Source organism: Anneissia japonica, unplaced genomic scaffold (genome assembly GCF_011630105.1).
Source record: "Anneissia japonica isolate Jap-2015-1 unplaced genomic scaffold, ASM1163010v1 scaffold287778_len1315358_cov176, whole genome shotgun sequence".
In the NCBI taxonomy this organism is placed as follows: domain Eukaryota; kingdom Metazoa; phylum Echinodermata; class Crinoidea; order Comatulida; family Comatulidae; genus Anneissia; species Anneissia japonica.
Window position 1 is genome coordinate 201,457 of NW_022702824.1, and position 19,647 is coordinate 221,103.

Sequence of the window (19,647 nt, forward strand, 5' to 3'; positions counted from 1 at the left end):
GTTGTTGTTATTGTTGTTGTTATCATTAATATTGATTCAATTTCAGTTATGGCTTTTAAATTCATTTAAAAATGGTGTTTAGCAGTATAAATGGAGAAATCATGATACTGAACTCATGAAAAAGCATATATATTTCTAAAAGAACACAAGTGCAAAAATATTCGGAATTTAACACATCTCTTGTCATGTTGCTTTATTCAAAATCAGAATAAAAGGAATGAACTGACCTTCATTGTGTTTCTTGGTACATGTTTTATGGTATAAATAATTCCATTAAATTTACTGAGTATTCTTTTTTTTCTCTGCTTTTCTGGAAAGTAATTCATCGTCCAATTCCTGGAAAAGGTAGCTAACATTGTGGTTGCAGTTTTAACAGTTGATGGTTAATTTTATGTAGCTTATAAAGGATGCAGCATTTAATTCTTTGATATGCTCCACTATCTGCATCCATGTTAATGAAGTATTACTGTACTATTTTTGAAACATCAAATATAAAGACTAATATTTCTTGATTTTGTTATCAGTAATTTGGTTTGAAATATTAAGGCTTCTTCATTGTATGTGTGTGTTTACAATTAGGCGATCTGTGTAAACATGTTATTTAGGGGCGGATTTAGAGGTGGGAGTGCCGGGCAGGATTCGGCCCCCCCTTTTGGAAATTTGAAAAATAAAAAGAAGAAAAGAGAAAGAAAATAAATGAAAAAAAATTGATCAACCAAAAGGCCTCAGAGGTTATTTTCGGACGTCTAGAACACAGAAATTTCGCGGGGGGCATGCCCCCCAGACCCCTAGGGTATTGTTATCTTGATCAGACCCCCCCCCCCCTACCTTTTGGACATCTCTGGATCCACCCCTGTTATGTTTTTTAAGCTCTGTCCAGATTATCAAATTTTCTTCAACAAGAGATTCTTGTATATCCGTATTTAGTCATGAGGTGCCTATATATGGTCATGGTGTGATGTCATCATGACCATATTTAGGCTTGCCGCATAGAGTTTGATAGTGTGGACTGGGCATTTTCAATACTGTACATTTACTATGGGTTTGTTTGTATTACTTCTGAAAGCAATGTATGCTGAAAAGCTAGCTTTCATGTTTTAATGCTATTTTTGTTTACACAATTGGTGCATTTAAATCTCTGCCCACACTTTAAAGTTTGTGTGGTTTGCCTATATGGGCATGATGGTTTCATGTAACACCCATATAAGTGCATGTTGATGTCAAATAATAATAATAACAATAATAATAATTACATTACATAATTACTTGCATTATTATTATTATTATTAAGTCATATAAGCGCATAATACAATAAAATTGCTTCTATGCGCTTTACATGAACAAAAAGAAAGTAACCATGAAATATAATGCTACATGGAAATCAAAGAAAGAAAGAAAAGAATGAATATATATATATATATATATATCTGTCTCTTATACACATCTAGATGTGTATAAGAGACAGGTACTGTCTTACAAAGCTCTCTGTATGGTTTGAACTGCAGACTATCAACAGATAGTTGCTGATACTCAGATATAAATCATGGCCAAGCTTGCTTTAGGCTACAGTCACACTACAGCCTCGAGCTTGTCTTGACTCAGTGTGGTTGAGAAATTTGTTGTCTGAACCAACCTGGATTGACTCATGCCTGAGTTGAAATTTGCTGTTAACCCAGACAGCTCAACCCAGGAAGGGTGTCCAGGTTGACCCTGGGTTGACATAGAATTCCAAAATATGACTGATCACAGCTGGCAGTACAATGTTTATATGCTCAAGGATTTCTACTAACTGATAAAGGTCAACCCAGGTAAGTGTGGACACTGGACATTTTCATGCCAGGTATGAGATCTGAACCATACTGAGTCAACTCAGGCTTGAGGTTCTAGTGTGACCGTAGCCTTATTGAATCAGAACTTAAACCATGTCCTCCCAAAATGTTCACAAACATAAAGACAACTTTATGTAGTTTTTTCCTTGTAAGTTGAATCTAGGAAACAGAAAGACAGATAATCATTGTCTTGCTTCAACATAAAAGAAAAAAAAGCTAAACAATATAAGTCTTGAAACCAGATGAATTTTTCAATTTCAGAAACTGCAATCAAAATATGCAATGCTTATTAGGCCCAATAAACAAATTAATTTACATGTCTTATATTATGGTATTTTAAAAAAATAGCATTTTAATTTTTATTTTGTTTTCTTTGCTTTTTTTCATATTTTTAGTAAATAGTGTATTTGTAATAATGTTACCACAAATTATTATATCCTTTTTATATTATGATGAACTATTGGTTATTACCTGGTATAGGATATTATATTATTAATTTTTCTTACTTTTAAATTTGTGTTCAGAATATAATGTATTCATTAATAATTTGTAAGATATTATATATTCTATGTGTTTTCACATGCATATAGACCATTATGGATATGTTTGTGTTAGTGCATTTGAATGAATACTTTATACTATGGGCATGACATCAGATGAGTGAGCATCAGAATGTGTGTGTATGTGTAATGTAGTTGGGTCTGGTATTAGTTGGTAGTGCAACATCAGGTACAAGTTATCAAATGGGTTTTTGAGCATGTTTTGTGGGTGATGGAGTACTGGGTGGGTCTTTATTGCATTTCCTTAATGATGTCCTATTTAAAGCTCTGTCAACACTTTCAAATTTTATGTGACGAGTTTGTGTGATGTGCCCATTTATGGGCACAATATGTCCTATTACATCCAATTATGTGCATATCACATATATTTTTCACATAAAATTTGATAGGATGGACATAACTTAAGGCCTTAATACTTACCTATCTCTACAACACTGGCATTCAGTATCCTCCTGCTAACAAATCTAAGGTCTAACTTTTCCTTTCTTGGGTGGGGTAGTACACTCTATGTGGATAGATTAGAATGGTATCTAATAGGTGATTAAGCATGAAAATCTACCAATTCATGAAATATTTATTTAACTCCATGTGGTGTTTAATTGTTGGTATATTTTTGTCGTTCTCTAGACAATCCAGGCGAAGGGGAAGGCGAATCGCAAGGAACCATCAAAGTGCATGCTATTCGAGAAATCATGGGCAAGGTAATTTTTTTTATAGTGTAATAGCAGGGGTCCCAAGTTGGAAGAAACCACTTCCATGAGATATAGTTAATGTGCTTTCTTAACACATCCAGGGTTCGAATTTCCCCACAGCACCATCAGCAGTTGCTGTAGAAAGGGCCTTCCACTGCTGTTGTTAATCCCAGGCTCGACAGCAAGCTTTTTGCGGTTGAGTTACCTGATCGAGGCCAGCAATGGATTATATACATTTAAGAATAGGCCTATTCTTTAAACAATTTATGAAGCTTGTTGCTGTAGAAGAGAATAAATTGCTTTGGTAAAGTCATTGCTCACAGCAACTATTTGCTGGTGAAGCATTTTCAGGAAATTTGAACCCTGACATCTAACTTTATTTTGCTGTGTGTGTACCTATCACCAGCTGACTTTGAGAGACATAATTGGAAATACAATAGTAGGCACAAGTAAATATAATGAATTTGCAGGAGATGTGTTAATTACTAGCAAGTTTTTGTGGCGACATCTTGATTTCTTAGCTAGTCACAGGAGATTTGTGACTTGTGATAATAAAATTCAATATTTATTGTATTAACAACAATTAAAGAAAAAGCCACATGTATTACCACAGACCACAATGTAACCACAAACAGCCACAGGAGCTACCACAAGCCACAAATATAAATAAGCATGTCCAAAGTCTATCAGTGTGTGAGCCCAAAGTACAATGTATTCAAAATTTTGAATTGCCTTTTAACATTTGGCCTTCCTGTTCGACCTTTGCATTTGTATTATGTGCCTCATTTGATCAGATAAATAGCAGTTGAAATTTGTATGAACTTCCTTCTTATTTTGTTTTTATTAATTTTATAACTATTTAAATTTATTAATATTACCATTTTTTTTATTAAACTCTATATATTAATAGAAAATATAAAAAATATAAAAATTAAAAGAGAGAAGAAAAATAATATAAACTTTACCAGGCAATATAGGTAAGGCTGTTGTATAATGTTTTTTCTTGTTTTATTTTTTATTAATATTATTTTAATTACCGTATATTCTTTTGTATAATTTGAGACTTAAAACAGCAAATTACGATTGGAAAACGGGGGTCATCTTATATGCAAAACATATACAATTTTAAAATTTTTAATTCATGTTTGTCTTGTATGCGGATCATCTGTAACACGCAAATTTACTACTGAAATGAAGCTCCTAACTGTTAAGAATGAATGCATCTTTAAATGCAGGGAAATAAGCTTTTGGTGAACATTTATTAGCCCATAAGATGGTATTATCTGGAAGATTAGCCATACATTTGGCTCCGTTTTTAACCAGCTAGATACAGTATCATAACCATAAAGAGCAGTAAAATGTAGGAATTCCGACGGTGAAACGGGTGTTTTTTCCCTTGCATGGCGGATATATAAAATCGCCTGACTAAATGAATATACCTGTATAAGCAATATAACTGAAATCATAAAAAGCACAGCAAATGTTTCTGAAAGATAAGTGAATAATTGGGATCAAACTTCATCTCTATTACAGCCTCCACATTCTCAGTAATTCAAATTTTAAAAAATATCTCTCTTTTTCTTTTAGGGCAAGCACTGCATTCTGGATATTACACCAAACGCTGTTGAGCGTCTCAACTTCGCACAGTTCTACCCCATTGTTATATTCTTACGACCAGACAACCGTGCAACTGTCAAGCAGTTACGTGGAAAACATCTTGATCCGGAACAAAACCGTGGTTCACGTAAATTGACGCAAACTGCCAAGAACCTCAACAAAGTTTTTGTGCATATTTTTAGTGGTAAGTGAAGAACTAAAGCCTGGTTTCCATAAAATTGCTACAGTGTCACTATAGCATTTTCACCGCAATTATTACACTGTAGCCTGTCCCCGAGGCAATCAGGAAAGCTCCCAAATCAGCATGGCAAATGCTATCAGCAATGTGTAGAAATATTATGGAAACCAACTTTACATGCAAAAGATCACTGAAGTTGATTATCAAAATCACATAACATCTTACTTCAAGAGATCGTACAGCTGTGTAACATCATCCACTGTACTCATGGTCAAAGTGTATTTCATTTAAAAAGATTAAGGCTTTAAAAGTGCCCTTTTTAAACATCATAATTTAGTCTCAAAGTCATAAAAGATTATTTTTCTTTAAAAAAAAAGCCAACCTTAGGTTTTTAAAATTTTGGGTCGGTCGGACTTGTGCAAGACACCACTTTTTTTTTATATCAGCCTAATGTAGCCTTTCAAAGTTAATCATCACTTTTCCATTTTACTTCAAATTTAGGTATTTTACATGGTTTTATATTTATGATTTTAATTACTTGTAGACACTGTTCGTCTTGGACCAGATGTTCCATGGTTCTCACTAACACATGATGCAATCCTCAAACAACAAAATAAACCAATATGGATGTCTGATGTCAGTGTAAGCACATTTTTCGTATACTGTTTTTATAACATTATATTAACTTAAATATTAAAATAAAAAATGTGTGCTATTGAAATAGAACATATTCATTCTTTTGAATATCAATCATCGTAAGTGGAGCAAAGAAATATAGACCACTGCAAAAAAATGGTCTTCGGAGTAGCATCTCAATATACTGAACTACCTATTTAAACATATTGCTTATATTATAGAAATTGTAACAACATTTTAGTTGTCAGGTGTTCTTAAAGTTTTGTCAGTTGATAAATAGATAACATATTATGAAAATAGTGAAAATATAAAACTTGATAGTCTTTGGTCTATTTTTTTTCCCATCATATTTTAATTAAAGATTTTTGTCCAAGTTTTTTCCTCTTTCCTTATGTACATACTTATTATACAAATAATGATACCATTGACCAAAAAATTATTCAATCAGATTTAAAATGGTAAGTCAAAATCAGAGCTGTACTCACTAGCCAGAGTGCCTATATATATCTGTTGTGTTTTACATTTTAGGTTCCTAAAGAGGAACAAGAACCAGAATTACCAATTGTGGGAGAGCTCACTCTACCTAGTGACTATGAGAGTGATGCCGAATCGGCCTTCAGCGGTGCAGAGTCCACGTACAATGACAGTATGGTTGAATCTGATTATGAGGCGGATAGGGTTCCATCACCAGAACCAAAAGTTGACCATTTCAGAACCACAAATGATTACACTTTACCCACCTCATTCACTGAGGTATGTTGTGAAATTATAATTAATAAGTTTCTTTAATTACAATTAATTGAAATATAAAACAAATAGATTTTTAAATAAATTTATATCCTGTAATTTTATGCTTTCTGTTTTACTGCTTTGCCTTATTCCACTATATTTTATTTGACGGGAATACTTTAAAATTTAGTTGTAACAAATAATTCACAAAAAAATAAACATACTTTTGAAATAGTTGTTGTTTCATTATTTTTTAAAGAAACCGCATATATACTACATTTGCTAATTACAACTTCAGATCTTGCTTATTCTGCAATTACCCTTGTATTTTAGGATTACCGATCTCCAAGAGAACCAAGGTCCAGCAGAAAGACTAAGCCATACTCACCAGACACAGATGAAGAGTATGGAGGTGATATGAGTGATGGCAGTACTGGATATGTGCCACAAAACAAACCGTCACCAAACAGGAGACATAACCGACCAAATGAAGCCAGCAGAAGGAGAAAAGAGGAACGGGAAAGAGAGGAACGGGAAAGACATGAACGTGAAAGAGAAGAGCAAGAACGTAAAGATAGAGAGGACATCGAACGACGCGAGAGAGAGCGCCAAGAAAAAGAGATTCAGAATAAAAAGAAACGTGAACAGTTGGAGAAAGAAAGAGAACGTGAAAGGGAACTTATCAGAGAAATTGAAAGACAGCAAGAAGAAAGAAGAAGAGAAGCAGAAATAAAGATGTCAAGGGCAGCACCAAGCTTTGATGAACCCACCATTATGGACCCTGTGACAATTTCACAAAGTTACTCGCACCAATCCTATTCTTCTCCTCCAACGAATGTAAGGACATTTGAGGTAGATGTTGACATGCCTCCACCTCCCGTAGATTCCCCTGTAGCTTCCTCATCAACTTACAGTGTTCCATCAAAACCAGCAACCAAACCAAGATATGACCCAACACAGTTCACAAGTAGTACCTTGATGAACTATTCAAAGCCGGAGGTAAAGCCGCGGCCCCCTAAGCATACTACAGACTCAAGAGATAATATGCCAGAGCTGGTCAAAGTAGAGGCTGTTGTGCATCCATCCAGAGCTCAACCTCTCCATACCAGCTTCCCCGCTTCACAAGCTATGGAGACAACCTTTGGAGTTGATGACTATGTCCAGCCTAACGCTGCTGAAGACAAACCAAGATCGTATTGGCAACCAGCTAAAGAAACTGATTTGGATTCCTACACAGCAACACCGGCAGAAACAACGTTCCCTGCTGAGGATGAGCCAAGCTACAATGGCATTAATGGCTCATACAAGAGTGATAATAATAACCAGTATGGCAGCAAGGATGATCCTGCAAGTCCATACTACAATCCCAATATGGAACCTGTCAAGCCAGGCATCCCATTTAACAGTGAGAGAGATCACCGCATTAAGTCATATCAAAGATTGCAAGATGGTTAGTATAGTTTTTGTTATTTTTATACACTCAGGGCATTTTGCCTCTGATAGTCTAAAAATAAAGTGACACCAAAACCATAAATTGCAGTTGCCATTTTAAAGCCGTTCTCACATGTTGCGATTTTTGCTTACCACAAGCTGCGCTACGACACTCAGTCTGAAATTGTCTGGTGCACAGGAGAGGTATTGTATACAACACAGATACTCTTAAGGAAGCGTACGATATAGTAGAATTTTGAAAATTATAGTTGTAACTGTCGTAGCACAAGCAAAATCGAAACATGTGAGACCATGTTCAGTTGTCCTGTTTTAAATGTGATTATGTTAATTTTATCCTTGGTGGAATTAATTTAATATTTTTTCACAATTAAACTGTATACATTTAAATTTTTTGAAATCTTGGGTTTCTTTTTTTTTTGCGATCAGATGGTAAGTATTGAGGATAAATGGGGTTTGCATTTTCTGTCTATACAGATTCTTTTTTATATGTTTTTTAATATTTAAATATTGTTAATGCTAATATTATTATTCATTTAATGTTTATTGTTTTGTTGTTTTGTTTTGTCTATATATATCTTTTGTTGTCCTATTTTTCTTATACCTCATTATTATTTTTTTTCTAATTCAAGAAAGTTATTTTCATTGTATTTGATTTTCCCTGTGCAATCTCAAAACACTTTTTCTGCTAAAATATAAAGCAATTCATAAGTCATTAATTTTGCATGATAAAGTAATATTTATATATTTTATTATATCCAAGACATAGCAGCTCTGCCATATTTACCAGATTTGTGTTGTATTAAATTATAATATTATTTAATGGATTAAACATTATATATAGATAAGATTTATAATTGATATTTAAAACGTATGGTAATGTTTTCTGTTCTTAATAATCCTTTTAATATCTGATAGATTGTTTTAAATATTGTGATCTTGTTTCTTCATAGGACCTTTTGCTCATGAATCATCTAGCCGAGGACGCACCACTAAAACCAGAGAATTTGAAGGCTTTGACCGTGTTTTGAATACCAAGGCCCCTTACGAGAAACAGTCATACAAGGCTTACCGTGAAGCTACCCGGCCTAGGGACCAGTCACCAGGTAGCAGTTACCTAAAGAGTAGCCTGTACACCCCAGCTGCTTGGAGCTCAAGCCGTCAAAACAATGACCATTTAAGAGGAGAAGTTGCTTTCAAATCTGTAAAGTAAGACATTGCAGAAAACTACATTTTACTTGTGATATTCAGTCATTGGTATATTAGAATAATAGTTACCAAGCTACAGTAGATTTGCAAATCTGTATTTATCATTTTCTACTTTGGATGCTTAATTTGTAAATATTTATCAGCTTTTTAACACATCAAAATAAAATTATGTAATGCGATTATACTCAAAGAATTATGGAAGAGAAGATGCGATAATGCTTGTAGGTATAGCCAGCACAAGTATTGCATAGTTGAAAATTGTGATGCACAAGTCCGAAGAATGAATGTTAGCGCTTAAAATGCTTTGTATTGTCTTCATGAAATATTCTGAAAAATACACCTTGGCTTATTAGTAGTATATCTTTAGTTCAATATCTACTGTTCTTAGATTTTTCCTTAGTTGTCATCATTCACATCTATTGTGCCATCACTGACATACACTGTGCCATTAATGACAGATATTGTGCCATCACTGGCAGACACTACTATCATTGTCAGACACTGTGCCATAAGTGACATTAACAGGCATATGCCAAAATTGGCTCGCATTGTACCATAGTAGACATAGTGCCATCAGATGCCGACATTACTGATTTTCTGTTGTGAGGGATTTTGTTTATATATATTTAATTTTAAATATATTTAACTGTAGCAAAATGACTTTGTTCTCTCTCTTTTTTAACTCTATATAAATGGCTATTTATACTCAATGTACTCTCTTTTTTCTTGCGACTTTATAGAGCTCCACAAGGAAAAGGTTCTCAGGACAACTTGGATAAGGCCGACAATGGGTAATGATACATGATAGCTATTTTCCCCTGCGTGTTCCTGGGTGGGGAGTCATTTCATTTTCTTCAGCATTTATTTCCCATATTTTTTTGCATGCTTTAAATTTGATTCCAGTTTTTTTATTTTTGGTTTCATTTTCTCCATGCCTTTTTAGTTCTCTTTTGTACACATATAGCTCAATATATTTTCATTTCATCATGATTATATTTGTCATATTTGGGGCACATTTTATTTGATTATAAATATAAATGCACTGAATGAATTTTGATACCATTTGGTGTTTCTTTTCCTTTCTGTCTCTATATCTTTGTTAACACACAAGCGACATTTGCACTGGTTACTACTCTCTACGCCATACACAACTACCTCCCGGATGAATATCATTATTTAAACATGTTGGTGGTATGTTAATTAGAAGCTATCATAATTGTGTGTACATAAATTAATTTAATTAATAATCCTATAAAGACTGACATTGAGATAGGTTATTTAGACCTACTAACACGAGCCACCACCATTTAAAGATACAAAAGTATATCTCTCTGGCAAAAAGCATCTTTACCTCAACCTTTCTAAGCATAATTATTTTGGAGTTAATATCTCATCTATTTTTTTTTTAAGAGGAGTAGCATGCACTTATTTTCTTTTATTTACAAGGTAGTCAAAAAGTTTGGCCACCCTCATGCCTAACTAAGTACACATGGAAATTAGAAGAGGTGTGGTGGGGGTGGGGGAGTGGAGAGCTGAAAAAAAAATAAGAGGATAAATAGGAAATGTTTTCCATCATGTTTCCTATAATTTGTGTGTACTTTGTTTGGCAATTAAAAGGTTTTAACTGCCATCAATCATCATGTTGAATAATACACTCATTACATCTTATTACATTCTTTCTTACTCTTAATTTTTCAACTGATAAAAATATATTTTAAAGACGTATGGTTAATGACTAAATTAATGATTGAAAAAAAAATGTTTATTTTTCTATCTTTGAGGTGCTTATCTATTTTAATCCGAAATCACACTATAAGGCTATATTTTGAAACAAAATTAAAATTGATATTATAAAGATAAATATGAAGTTTTATACTAATGTAAAATGAGTCCCAATACACAAATGAAATATTGTAATTTTTTATGGACAAGAGGTAAAATTGTTTGATTATGGATTGTTGAGATCAAAGTGATTTAAATATTCAGTGATCACTTGTTAATTTGTTAACTGTTTATAATGATTATTAGGTGACTTTATATGTAATTTTAAGAGGTTAACCTGTTCATATTTTTTATAAGTAGAAAGTAAGCTCATGATATGGTGAATCGTTTAATTGCCCATTCACTCATTAGGAGCTTGACAAAATAATTTGACAAATGTAATGTTTTTGTTTATTAAAGCTTAAAGACAATGTATTAGATGATACCTTTTGTATATAGCAATTATTATATTCTAGTCAGCAACTAATAATTAAGTAAATTTGGTATTTAGCATTTCTGTCTATTTCTCCGTGAGTTAGTATAGTTTCTACTGTCAAGTGTGTTTCTGTTCATAATTTCTCAAACAATAATATCTGAAATTTTAACCTGCTGCTTATAAATTTCATGGAATCTGCCTCGGACTAAAAATTTTCTCATTCTGAAAAATACTCCCCGAATTTGTTACCTATTTTCTGTTTGAATTGCTTACATATCAGGCCTTTCACGTAAGTAATTTTTCACATTATTAATACCGTCATCTTTTTGATCTCTGCCTAAATTATCAGCTACTAGCCTTTATCTAGATAATTATGATAATTTTCAACTTGCAGTACATAATGCTTTTGTCAATCATTGGGGAAAAATATAACAATACCTCATTTATGAGTACACTTTACATATTAACAATTAGAGATATCATCCTTTACTGGTATGATATTTCTAATATTTGCAATCTCTGGAGAATTAGAAAAGATAATGTAATATAAATCATGTATATTGGTACCCGGATTTGGTAATTTAAGAATTCTATCGTATTTAGATGCCAATGAACTAAACATGAAGCATTCTTATTTGATTATGAATATTCATTAGGTACTTGAATTACTTGGACGAACGATTGTACAATTAGATTTAGAGAACGGGTTTCAGGATTGTGATTTTTTTGAATTGTTAATAAAATTTATGATAGAAATTGAGGCTTGTCTTGTTTTTTATTTGCCTCTAGTGAATCGCAAGCACCTCCAGAGTTTGCATTCTTATACACAAAAAATATTTCCAACATTTATAAAAACAAAACATGCTTATTTACTCTTTGCTTTGATGTAATGTGTGCAGTGGCAAATCCAGGGGGTGGGGATCACAATGAGGGAAAGATCATCCCTTATTTAATATCCCCTCCCCATTTTGACCATCAAATTTCCTGTATTTAATACTGAAGTATATTTTGAATTGGTACTACAAAAATTTTCAATTATATTAAACCAAGAGCACAAATACTTAAGATACACTATGTTTAATAAAATGTGTGTGCTAGTTTCTGTAGTGTTCATAATTGAATACCAAAAAGCATTTTGAAATGGGAGCCCTTGATTGTCAAATCCTGGATCAAATCTCTGATGTGTGTTTGTTTGTGTGGTCAACACTTCTTCATATACCTGTATTTAAAATGTCATCATGCATGAAATATAACATATTCATCCATATTATTATTAATACATGTAAACCCTTACCTGGGATGTGAAAATCAACATTGTTATTTATACAATACATTATATTATACTCCATCCCTGCCTTTAATGCTTATGTTTAGATTTATTCCCTTTCTATTAAATTGGTATATTCTTATTTAATTTTTAATATTAAATTTGTTCTTGGGTTGTTTTCCCCAGTTCTTATGTTCGTTCAAATGTAGAAACCCAAACAACCTACCTCAAACTTATTATTATTGTCTTGTTTGTTTTTTTTTGTTTTTTTTGTTTTTTGGGGTTTATTTTTTTTCTAAATGGCATAAACTTATCAACTAATGTTCATTTTATTCAGATTGAAAATATTTTTGGGTTCTTTGTGAGTTAGCAAATGGCTTCATTGTAACTTGTGTGCAGTATACAGCGGATGTTTCATTCAAACCAAAATATACAGAACATAATTTTAAATTAATAATTATTTATTAAATTCCGAATTAGAAAATTAAGCCGGTTATTGAGTACCATACTCAGATTTTTAACTACAGACTACCCTTTGAATTAACAATATTACTAATTAATTTTATTATTGTTATTAGTATTATTAGTATAATTACATTCTAAGACAAGACATATCTTTATATCATGTTTCGCAAACTTGTTTTTTTTTAAAGATCGTCAGAGGAGGGCGGGAAAAAAAATAAAAATAAAATTTTGTTTTCTTATTTAGCAAATAGTTTTGCCAAAAACATCAAGATTAGAAGGAGATAATAAAAATACAATTTTAGTGGTGAATATAAAGCGTAGTAATGGGATAGCAATGCTTTAAATTTATATAATTAGGAATAAATATTTGAATCTTATTTTTTGAAGATTTCAAGGCAGCAGCAGGTGTTATAAAAATATAGGAAAACTTAATTTTTTCTGAAATTGTTTTCATGGCAGCGGGTGCGCTAATTGATTAAACTAAAATTAATTAAATAAATAATTGAATTAATTTTTATTCCAAATCATTATTTGTGGACGGATGGTTCGCAAATCAAGATATAAAAAAAGTCTCTCCATAATATTATTACTATTAATAATCACGAAAACGGTCACTTTATTATATATTCTGTTATTTAGTAAACTACGCCTTTGTGTCTGTGGCACTCACTGAAGTGGTGCATTCAATAATATCTATTTACTGAATATTACTCTGTTACCTTCCCGTGTGCTGTATTTAATTTAAATAATGAATTCCCATGTGTGTTGCTTTTGTAGTGTGACAACTCTTAGTTTAAAAATTTGTACATTTGTATCAAATTGGTATTTTACGATATTAATTGCCATAAGTAGGAATTTTTTTTAAATGCATTTGATGGCAAGACGCCTGAAAGTATTGTGCTATGATATTTTTCTTCCAGATTTGTGCAGGCATCTGGATGGTATATCGTAACGAACATGGGGCCCTGGCTCAAATTATTATGTGATTAATATGTGTGTACGTCTTTAGGAAAAAACTCTAAACCCGTACTACTCATTGTTTCTAGTGAGCCAATTATTTACTCAAATAAGGAGTATGTATTTACTACCAAGATGTTTAGATACATTTTTCACCAGTTAGTATATATTTCTGAAACCTTTTACTTAAAACCACATTTTGAAATTTCCTTTAAATGTAGGCTTTTTATTGAGCCCCACCCATTGAGTTATTATGTCCACATTTACTGTATTTGACAAATACCTGCGATTTGCATGTACATATATAGTTGTAATATGACTTACTGTATGCCCATATATGGGCAAATTGCAGGTACCTGCACATAATACTTGATGGTAATTGGCCAATTGCTGTCGTATGTATTTTTAAAAGGTTTATTTTAATCCGCTTGTAAAATGGTTCTCTAATTGGAATACTGTAGCCAAGTGTAAAGCGCAAATTCAAATTTTTATGCACACAGATTAAAATTCACAATCAAATTTTTAAATACACACAATACTATTTTAGAGTTAGGCAGCTACAAGAAGTTCTTGCACCAGGCAGTGCGAATCTTAAAGCAAAAATACACAAACATCTCACCTAGTTGGCATTGCAGTGGATAAAGCTATGTTCAGACTTGACAAAAACATGTGACATGCCTAAATAGAGAATAGTCCCACTCCACTCCAATATCAATTTAGTGGCAGATCAAGGAATCAGGTATAGAAGAGGCTTAAGGATGGAACTTGGAGAGTTTAGATCACTAGATGGCCAAAAATGGCACTTTTTTTTTTTCATTTTGTCATCAATTCTCAAAAAATATGTGGGAGGACTGGCCTGTGTGGCCATTTTGAACCCGCCCTTGCAATTTATTAATGTTTGTCACAACTTGAATACTGTATTGCTCTCTTTAAATAAATAAAGCTATCTTGTATCTTGTAAACATAGAGAGACACCTGTTGACCAGATTGATGGACAGACTGTGTTGGCCACTGCTAAAGGAATGTTTGATCATAAAGGTGGTACATTAACATCCGAAGAAACCGGTGTCAGTATCTTGATTCCAGAGGGCGCTCTACCTTATGGTGAGAAGCAGGAGATTTATTTCAAAGTTTGCCGAGATAATAGTATGCTGCCTCCACTGGATAAGTATAAAGGTGAGAAAAGTTGTAGTTCAGTGGCCTATAATTCGATGACAGTGGCTATCATTACACCAGTCTTAAACCAATCCCTAATAATTTTTTATGTTATAGAATATATATGGATTAGGACGACAATAACATATAATCGGGATTGGTTTAAGAATGGTGTAGTAATAGCTTCTGCCTATTGACATGTTATTGGTGTAACTTTTTTTTAAAACCATGAAAGGTAAGGTAGTTGATGTTCCAAACAGGGGTGGCTTAAGAATATGCAATAATGGGGTGGGGAAAGCTTAGCTTAGTTGTCCAACAGAACTGACAATTAACAGCAGTGGGGTTCAGGGAATAACCACCCTCACGTCTAGAAACCTGCAGTGTATCTAGGAGTATTGTAATGGGGGAATTGATGGGTGCGTGTTCAGTGGTGGTGCCAGTGGGGGAGGTAGGCAGCAGGGGCCTAAGCCCCCCACCAGACAGAGCTCGTTGGAGTAGACGGATCCAAAAAAAAATAGTCCTGATGAAATGAAATGCGTGTTTATTGAGTTTGAGAATAGAGTCACAATTTATCAACTTCACATTTAAAGTTATTTTTTAAGTCTGAGAGTGCCATTTCTGGCCATCCAGAGGTCACAATTTAAAACAAAATCTCATTAGGCCCCTCTCCTAAAAATTTGTAGTTGGAAGCCCCTTGATTTTGTACCCTCTAGATACACCCCTGCCAGAAAAATGGCAATTTTGTTTTGAGATATACAGTATTAATAATTTAATTGAAATACAGTGCATTTAAGTGACATTTTTTTATGTTATTGGTTTTTACAAAGTTATTGGTAATTAAGTGTGTATTTGTATAACATTTTGTTAATTAATTTTGTAATTTCAACAACAATTGCAATATATATAATTATAATAATTAATTTTAAATATATTTTTATATATCCTGAATTTTAATTCTAATTATTTATTAATAAACAAACTTTCTTTACATTTTATTTTTCTCTTAGGTGAAACTTTGCTTAGCCCCTTGGTGATGTGTGGACCGCATAACCTCAAGTTCCTTAAGCCAGTTGAACTGAGATTGCCTCATCAAACATCAATGACACCAGATGGTTGGTCATTCAACTTGAAGTCAAGCGATACCCCAGCAGGTAGGAGATTATGCATTATTAATTATGAGAACAAATTTGTGAATTGCAAAGTTGAGAATCTTGAATAATGCATTACTGTATGGCTGGCAATTCAGCACTGTTATTGAATTATAATTTTAATTTACTCCTTTATTTCCATTTGGAAAGCATCATAAGATAATAATATACAATATCCAAAATATAAGAATCAAAATACTATCAAACTATTATTTCCAAAGCTCTGTCCACACTACGGCATTATGTGTGACAAATTTGTGTTATATGCCCATATATGGGCATGATCACAATATTTGCCCGTATATGGGCATGATCACATTATTTGCCCATATACGGGCATGATCACGTTATTTGCTCATACATGGGCATGATCACATTATTTGCCCATATATGGGCATGATCACATTATTTGCCCATACATGGGCATGATCACGTTATTTGCCCATACATGGGCATATTCACATTATTTGCCCATATATGGGCATGATCACATTATTTGCCCATACATGGGCATGATCACATTATTTGCCCATACATGGGCATGATCACATTATTTGTCACATAAAATTTTATAGTGTGAACAGAAAGTTACATCCTTTACATGTAGACATTTTGACTTTGTAGACATGTAGACTTTGACTATTCAATTTCAGGAATCTTACAAATATTACTCATTTCTAAAAATTTACATTTATTGTTATTAATATTCTTATATTAATAATTACTGTGTATATTGTCTTAATTTTTATATTCATAATTTATTACTGTATACTGTATATGTCTCAATTCTTAGATTTATATTAATAATTAATTTTTGTATATATTGTCCTTTTTTTTACTGAAATTGTAAGGCTTGCATACAATTTGGCTTACGAGCCACGACTTGTGACCGCTTTTTTTTATTGATGTTTTTTTTACATGAATAAAATTGAAATGAAAACCATTGTTTTCTGTCATTGAATTGTTCCCAGGTCAGCCAGCTAAGTGGAAAAATTTGAAGATTGACGATGATCAGCAGACATCGAAAACAGTTGTTGGAACCAAAACAGTGTCTGTCATGGTTGATCACTTTTGAACTGTGCTTCCATTTTAACTGTTGAATATCATTTTAACACATTATAAATAGTCCTCAATCAAAATCAAGTTTAGTTACAATTTGTGTACATCTCATTTATTAAAAGGAAATTTCTACAAATGAAATAAAGATGTGCTGAAAGACTGGAAATCATTTTATAATGAAAAAAAATATTAATTAATAAATTTGATAAAGTGGGAAAATTCAAGTATGTAGCACCGAGTTGGTGGAGCAATCAAGTGGTCTTTGATTCAAATTCCAGTGAGAACATTACTTTGTTTTTTTCAAACCACTACTGTATATACAGTATCTTTATATGTCTCTTTTGGAGTTCATACGCAATTTTAACATTATTTTATAATATTGTAAGATAAGCGAGTATGCTTATGAAGGCTTTATTAGTATGTGTCAAATTTCTTAAATTTGCCAGTCGTTGCATAAACCAATGACTACCAAAAAGACCGCACTGAAAATAAGTCTTTGGACTTTCATGAGTTATTCTTGGTGTTCACACAGAATAACTTCACTCCATCCAATCACCAAATTGACTTATTAGGAATGGCCAGATACAAACTGAAGTACTGTAATAAAAGACCAGTAGATAAGTGAGAGTTGATATTGGCATACTTCCACCAAAGTGTACATAATAGCAAGAGGTAAGACTGCTGGCATTTCTTTGAAACACAATTCTATCTCAAAGAGAATTACCAGTATTACTTGAACTAGAGGGTGTTCTTCAAAAGAACATAAAAGGCTTTTGTATCAAACGCATGCTGTGTCTATAGAATGCATGTTCGAGTTTTGAACTCTATTGAAATTATAATATCTCGTAATACCAGTTGCTGTGCATGAAAAATCAGAACAGTCGCACCTCTTGCAATTCTGTACTCGTTGCTTTTACTAAGATTGCAAGTTGTAACAATGGACCTTTCCGCTAAGCCCCGCCCATTGGATGTTGTTGCTAAGGTACCACAAACGACAGTGTTAAAGCATACGCCAACACGTGCGTTTGTGGGACAACATGTGTGTTTGTAAGACGCGTGCGTATTCCTAGCGCTGTTCTGATTAGTCAATTGTTAAGTTTGATTGACACTCCGGAAAGGTCTATTAGTGATCATGCCTTTATTCCTTTGTATTTTACATTTGTAACAAATATTTTTCTATAACATACCTTGATCAGACCATTCCTTTACAAGTTTGCTTAATAGCATTTTCATCCCTTGTAGATAAGTTTATATGAGTTCCTCAGAATTCTTTGTGCATTGTGATGTTAATGTATAATATCATATTAGATAGACTTGCAGTATCATAAATGATATTTTTGGTTAATAAAATGATATTTTGTTGTATATTCTACATGTAAATAATCTTAGCATATGCATTATTCCTTATGTTACTTAGTGTACTTAATTTATGTAGCATCCAATCAGTATTTTAGAGAGTAAACTTAACTTACAGTATGTAGAATTCACCATGTTTGAAATTTAACTACGTACCATACTGGTTGCCCAATGATGAAATGAGCATTAATAAGCACTGATACTGTATTTTTTCTTTTCCTGAACTTCAACAATCTTATAAAATTGCATTTTGTTTAACAGTCTTGTAGATTATTACTCTAGTTGGCATGTTCAATTTTCACTTGACATACACTGCAGGATTGAATCCAGGGGGTGAGGGGGGGGGAGATGGGCGTGCCAGCCAGAGACAACACTACCCTAGGGTATCTCAGGTCATGATCCCGGGAAATTTTTGAGTGCTTGACAATTCAACACCATCTGCTGATACAAATTGTTGTTAAAGATAATCCATTGCATGTTCCCTTGTCACATTGCAGTTACTAGTTTCTTCTATAATTTTTTTTTTTTTTTTCTTTTTGAGTTACAAAGTGCTAGAATTGTGGAGATCGTTTAGCTGCCTGTGAGTACTGGTAGGCCTACAGTAGTTGGTTTTTGAATTGCAATCTTCATGGTATTGCAGCCGACATGTGTCAGTCAACGCAGTGTGTGCCCAGCTGCATTTCTTTTACTTTTGAAAAAAAATTACGAGATTTCACAAAATTCTATTAGTTTAAAACCTGAATTCATAAACCGGCATTACATATTTAATCAGGGGCCGATCTAGGGTTTCGGAAAAAAAGGGCAGGGCAACTGTTTAACAGTGTTATGGATGCATATAACCATGCAACCCCCTCACCCCCACTTTACCCACCACTCTGATACATTAGTCTCACTATTATACGGATAGGTGATAACATTGGCTATTTCTAATGCATTCGTTAACTTGTATTTGCAGTGTTCAGATACTTTTTTTGTTGTATTTTTATTCACTCGTGAACTATTATTGATTTATTATTGTATTTATAATGTTAACTGATCATAAATTTTGTGGATATTGATTTGCACTGTAACAAATTTCATTGATTTGCTATTGTAATCACTTTGTGGGTTTTTGGTTAATAAAGGCAATCATTTGGTAATAATA

At 32.9% G+C, this 19,647-nt stretch overlaps 1 protein-coding gene across 3 annotated transcripts in view; it reads left to right on the forward strand.

Moving 5' to 3' along the window:
* Positions 1–19,647, forward strand: part of LOC117104043 (tight junction protein ZO-1-like) — a 54,001-nt gene extending 34,354 nt beyond the window's left edge. For 2 of the 3 annotated variants that reach the window (XM_033244695.1, XM_033244696.1), the window contains exons 16-26: positions 319–345; positions 3,017–3,090; positions 4,669–4,882; positions 5,421–5,518; positions 6,041–6,265; positions 6,575–7,691; positions 8,644–8,899; positions 9,640–9,690; positions 14,753–14,961; positions 15,948–16,091; positions 17,060–19,647. In XM_033244695.1, the coding sequence (XP_033100586.1) occupies positions 319–345; positions 3,017–3,090; positions 4,669–4,882; positions 5,421–5,518; positions 6,041–6,265; positions 6,575–7,691; positions 8,644–8,899; positions 9,640–9,690; positions 14,753–14,961; positions 15,948–16,091; positions 17,060–17,163 (2,519 nt within the window). In that variant the 3' untranslated portion in view covers positions 17,164–19,647. The remainder of the gene's footprint in view (positions 1–318; positions 346–3,016; positions 3,091–4,668; positions 4,883–5,420; positions 5,519–6,040; positions 6,266–6,574; positions 7,692–8,643; positions 8,900–9,639; positions 9,691–14,752; positions 14,962–15,947; positions 16,092–17,059) is intronic. The other variant, XM_033244697.1, reaches the window with a different exon arrangement.